The sequence below is a fragment of the Contarinia nasturtii genome, unplaced genomic scaffold, assembly GCF_009176525.2.
Source record: "Contarinia nasturtii isolate CC-2019 unplaced genomic scaffold, AAFC_CNas_1.1 Cnas_scaffold_2611, whole genome shotgun sequence".
Classification (NCBI taxonomy): Eukaryota; Metazoa; Arthropoda; class Insecta; order Diptera; family Cecidomyiidae; genus Contarinia; species Contarinia nasturtii.
This window is the reverse complement of record NW_022199931.1, coordinates 200188-206196: the sequence shown is the minus strand read 5'-3', so window position 1 is coordinate 206196 and position 6009 is coordinate 200188. Positions and strand designations below refer to the sequence as shown.

Here is a 6009-nt window from a genome sequence, read left to right as displayed (position 1 = left end):
TCTCGCTCTCCGATTTAATGGTGGCACCCGTTCCAATTGGCGATGGTGGTGGCGAGTACTGAATCATATAATTCGGCTCTTCTTTGACGGTGGCTTCTTCCTTCACTGTGATTTGTGAACACTTTGGTTCGCATTTGCACTTGTGGCCAACCTGGCCGCCACTAATACCCTTGCATTGAAATGGATTCATTGTCTTCCTGAAAAGACATAAAAAATAAGAGATTTATGGAATTTTATTTTCATTTTTTCTCCATTATAGATTTCAAATGGTCGATCCATTCTAATTTAAAAAAAATTCATAAATGCAGTTGAGTGTTTTATTATGTGTATTCCTTTGAACATTTTCCGTTTTCTAAACATTAGAATCTAAAACAATGGCAATACATATGAATGTCCGAGAATGAAAGCGAGACTTCTATTCACAACTTATTGAAATGTACCACCGCCATAAAAAAAGTGCTGACTGTCAGCATATTTTGTATGGTGGTGTTACATTTCAATAAGTTGTGAATAGAAGTCTCGCTTTTATTCTCGGGCAATCATATGGAACTCACTCTTATCTCGCGATTCCAAAGATCAAATTTTTTGAAACCCATTTCTACACAAATGTCCCCATTTCAATTCTTAATAATCAGAAACATCTTTCATTTGATTTCATCAGAAGAAATAATCTCTACTCACCTTCGTGTATATGTGTACTACGTAAATGACAGCAAAAAAGTTCCCCTTGCAGTGTCTTCAACAAAACTTATTTTCTTTATATAATTGGGACTGTGGATGTATTGTTTTTCAATAAAACTGATTGATTTTATTGGGATTACTTTATTTTAATGTAGATTGAATAATAATAAGAAAAAAGTTTGACCCGCACAAGATGAAGTGTGCTGCTGCTGCTGTTGCACTACCAAAAGAAATTGTACCCTCGGCTGAATGAAGTGAGGTACGAGAGAAAATAGAATCAGAACGCCATTTTTATATAAAGCGAGAAGACTTTTGATAAACTGTCATACTAAGAGCGAATCGGAGCGAATATGTTTTGCGCGAACTTCAAAAAAAGTCAGAAAATAGATTAAATTCAACTTTGAATACAACATAAACGAAATAAAAAAAATTAATATAAAATGTCGACTCCAAAACTAACATTTTATTTAAAACAAATATTGATTGAAGCTTCGAATTATTCTCAAATATATTGGGTCGATTAAGATCGTTATTTTATTTATATAAATTTAATTGAATATTTGAGGCAAAAAAATTAAATTTCAGTAAATTAAAGTAAACGGCCTATTGCACGCAAAGTTGTTCATGTTAGTCGTCAATTTAAAAGAACCGTCATCTGTCGGTCAATCAAATACATTCCGGATCTTAGAAGATATAATGCCAATCCTACAAGGTATAACCAATTTACTTACGAATACAAGCTCCGATGTCTGAAAGAAAGTTCAAAAACGCAATAATTTTTGAAAAAATGTGGACAAAAAGGTTCAAATTTATATTGGCCATTTGAATTTGTGGTTTATTTACTTTGATAATACGAAAATTTTATATAAATTCACATTGAGTTTTGGTTTGTTTTTCCTTATTACTAATTTTTTTAGTATTTTCGCCAAAAATTGTCAAAGAATACAAAACTTGAACATTTATCATAATTAAGAACGAAATAGAAATTCTATTCTAATATAGAATCACTTCCTTCAATTGTAAACAGAAAAATATTTTCTGATAGAGTTTTCCTATCTTAATAAAAAGAAATAATAATAAAAAAAATTAAAAAAAGACAACAAAAAATACGAAAATGTCTTAAATGTCCTTAATATTGCCAGTTGTTTTAATCTTCGTTTCGTTGCAGTGTCATAAATTGTTCGTTAATATCAGTCTGCCATCCATCACCAAATTGTGCATCAATTGCGGCTCTTTCAGGTCGTGTGCGTATTGACAATCGCATTTTCGCGAGACGCAGACACCCCTTAACAAACTTGGCAACTACTTCCAACGATGGAACGCGCCAATCCAAAAGAAATGTGTGCAGCTTTGGCAATGCTTTGGCAATTCTCAGCAGTTGTTCCTCCTTCATCACGTAAAACCAAGTAAAATGCAACAGGTTCAATTGCACCAGTTTTGGATTTAGTGTTACAAAATCGACCCATTCGTCTTGATGTCGACAGCTTACGTTCAAATTGAGTCTCTTCAAACGTTGGAATCTGAACGGGATGTTTGTGAACAAATCCTTGGTGTCGGTTATATCCAGCGACAAATTTTTCACCCAATCGAAATAGACGCGATTTTCAAGACTGTCAAAGAATTTTTTCCGTGGATTTTGTATTTCGAGTGCTTCAAGTGTTGGCAATTTTTCGTTGATGTAACTCAATAGTTTAACATCGCAACCAGCACCCACACTAAAACTGGTCAACTGTGGATTTAGTTCTAGAGCTGCTTTAACGTTTGATTTCAGGAAATCCATTCCTTTGCGTGTTTCAATGTTCAACTTCATATGGGTGACACGTTTGAATGTTCGTTCGATGCATTTGCGATTGGCTACTTCAACGCCAACCAATTCGAGACGTTCCAAATTCGGGAAGAAATATACAAAGGACGTCATTTTCTCGCTCAAATAACCGGATACAATGCGAAGACTCTTCAGCTTCGTGAATTCTTTCGTTGCTTTTTCCATCGCTTCTTTTGGACAAACATACCTAAGGGGAGAAACACAAAAGAAAAGAATAAAATTTAAAATAATCGATAAGTAATCGGAGAATAATCGAAAAATAATCGGAAACATATAATGAAAAAATTGCAAAGCAATAGCCACAACAACAATAATGTCCAGCAATTGCTTTAAATTGAGATTTGGTAGTTGTAATCGTCGATTCTGTGGAAGAGAATAAAAAAAATACTAGCTTACTATAGAATAGTACTTCTGGGTCTGCTGGTCACTACCTAGATACATACAATAACAGAGAAACAAACAATGAACATAAATTGCAGTAGATGAAATGAAATTGATTCGAATTGAAACATACCCCCCCGGGAACGACCGCAGATACATTTCTTTAACTTTATGCTGCTTGATTACGACGATTCGCATGATTCGGTCGATTTGGACGGATCACACGATCGGGATTTTGTTGTCTATAGGCTACAGCACTCATATTGAAAACAGGATTTATTGGAATTCCACTCAACATACACTTGGCTTTATAGATCATATTGCGTGAAGCGTTATGGTCACGATCCATAACCACGCTTCGAATTCGATTCGGATTGTCGGCTGGCGTTTCAAATGTTCGTGTTTTTGGTCTTGCGCCAACTACTGGAATCTTCTTTCTATAACTACGATGTGTTTTCACAGTGTACTCGCGTGGAACTGGGAGAACAGCATTCCGGCCCGATTCACAGTTTTGGCAAACTAGGAAGCTTTTTATTTGTACATTGGAAACAAACGACAAAAGAAAATTTACAATGAATTTCATGTTTTCGGTTTTGTTTTTGTTTTTGTGGTCGTTTTTGACTCAGTACTATGTATTAAATCATTAACTTACCGATCCTTAATGTTATGTCTCGTAAATCCTTTTCGTACTCTTACATCAATTGGTCTTTGTGTCATCTGTTGACACCTACTGCAATACATAGATGTACCTCTCTCATTGATATCAATTCTCATTGCATACCTGTGGGCATACACATTGAATGTGTGAATGGAAATAATGCAGAAATTAGTAAACAAATACCGGGAAAACACAAATACAAAAACATATACATTCATACCGATCGATTGTGTGCGTAATCGCTGCTTCGGGTGTACGCAAATGGCCTTTAATTGGTGAATTGGCCGCAATTTTCGCATTTCCATGAGCGTATACGATGGTTTGTTGCTCACGCGGTATTTCCTTTTCCATTTGTGTGACTTCACGTGCAATTTGATGGGCCGTTTTTTGTGTTTGCACGTATTTATCAAATTTTAGTTTTGCCACACATGGCCGGTACTTCACTTCGCTTGCCGCTTGGAAAATATCCAGTTGGTATCTTAGATACAAATCGTAATTCAGACTACTCGGCGATGGTGTTTCGATATAAATATTACGATTTTCACGTAAGAGACGACATTCGTTTTCGTATGCACCAGTGTATTCCTTTAACTTTTTCTTTCTTTTGTGAGTTCCAACACGGTGGTGCCATTGTTTGGCCTTCAATCGATAACTTACTTCGGTTTTTCGGTCCAAGTCGAGAGTATTAGCCGCTATTAAAACTTTTGCGCCGGGATCGTTGCCAATTATCTTTTTGATTTGGCCAGCATCGAATGCAGCTTGAATGTCGTCCGGAACAATGGCCGACTCATTCGCATGATTTATGCTATTTGTTACCGTCTCTTGTGCATTCGAATTGCCGAGTCCACGCGTTTTCCGAATCATTTTCAGGCAGGCGGTTTCTCCGTCCGTCGTAAAGCGATAATCGAACTCTTGACTTCGTCGATTTACTTTACGTAAATTCACAAATCGATTCCAAAACCGGCAATATTCTTGTTCATTCCAATTGTCTTTGGCTCTCAAATTGGTCTTTCCTTCATTAATTGCAAAGAGAAGATTTGTAAACAGGATAAATGCTTCTGTGTCTATTGCAATGTGATGCCGTTTGTTATGCGACTGCGGAATGGGCCGAAACAATTTCCATTGTTTATCCGGATTTTGTGCGTTATGTTCACATATGTATCGCAATAAATTCATCAATTCGAATACATGTTTGTAGTATTTTTTTTCGTCCTCCGTTGTTTCCAACCACCCTCGTGGTATTATGTGTTCTTCACCTCCGTAATTGTAATTGTAATCGTCAATACGTTCTTCGTCCAAAAGTGGACGTAAATGTTCGAAGTACTGATCCAACAAATATGCGTCTGGACGATCGACTGAGTCTGCACATTTCAAATAGTTCATGGTGGCATCAATTGCTGCTTCATCGTTTGACAGTCGTTTGAAAAATTTGTCTTTAATGTGCCGACAACAATGCATCTTCACGTTTACGTACATATTCGTTGCACAAATCAAATACGCATATTTAATACACTGACCAGTATTCTTTATTTTCGGTTTGACCGGAATATGACGTTCTCTCAACATATTCTCAAAGTCACGATTCATCGGATAATCAAGGTTTCTTTGACATTGCTTTTGGGCATAGAAATGTTTCCTCGGATTGAATTCATTCCCAAATTCCGCCCGAATTTCCTCATTTGTTCCATCAGCAACCAAACGATTCAGCGAGTTGTGCAAATGTAATGATGCCAATCGAATCATGTCTGACATTTGAGTAACTTTGTCGTTTATAATTTTGATCAGCCTACTTTTCTGATCGACATTGTTCCCTTGATTGTTTCCTTGGTTTCGTGCAGCGTCATTTCGCCGCGCAATTGTTGCCGCGATTCGTGCATCATTTATTTTCCTTCTGTTGTCGCTGCCACCTACACGGCCTTCATCGTTTGCATTGCTGCGTAGAAACTGATTCAGGCGCATCTTAATTGTAAACGTTTCAATATTTTCTTTCGCCTGTTCGCCACGTCGTCGACAAATTCTGGGATGAAAAAGATAAGTTTTGGTGCCTTTTTGAGCGGCCGATGTTGATGTTGATGTTGATGGTAGAACTGGCGGCGGACGGCGAGCGACTGAATGGTTTTGTGGCTGGCGAGCCGATTGAACCGATTGATTCGATGGTCGTGTGTCAATCGTCATTGAACGCTTTATACGTTTTGCGGCCGATGAATGGTTTTGTGGCGGGCGAGCCGATTGAACCGATTGATTCGATGGTCGTGTGTCAATTGTCATTGAACGCGTTATACGTTTTGCGGCCGATGAATGGTTTTGTGGCGGGCGATCAGCTTCCTTTGTTGGCGGCAAAGGCTTTGTTGGCGCCAATCTCAAACGACTAAACCTTGATGGCTCTGGCACAATGGGTGTCTGTCGAACATCAACTGAATTTATGAATTTGAATCGCCGTGGTCGTTCAACTACACCACCAACA

General features: G+C 37.6%; 1 protein-coding gene across 1 annotated transcript; it reads right to left on the bottom strand.

Annotated features, from left to right (window-relative positions):
* Window positions 1-2576: 2576 nt before the first annotated feature.
* On the bottom strand, window positions 2577-6003 carry LOC116348648. The gene is made up of 5 exons (XM_031779708.1): window positions 3766-6003; window positions 3540-3668; window positions 3021-3414; window positions 2903-2937; window positions 2577-2693 (listed from the first exon to the last, which is right to left on the bottom strand). Exons 1-3 carry the CDS (start codon window positions 5811-5813, stop codon window positions 3057-3059), a joined length of 2535 nt encoding a protein of 844 aa, XP_031635568.1. The 5' UTR covers window positions 5814-6003; the 3' UTR covers window positions 2577-2693; window positions 2903-2937; window positions 3021-3056.
* Between the last annotated feature and the right edge of the window lie 6 nt (window positions 6004-6009).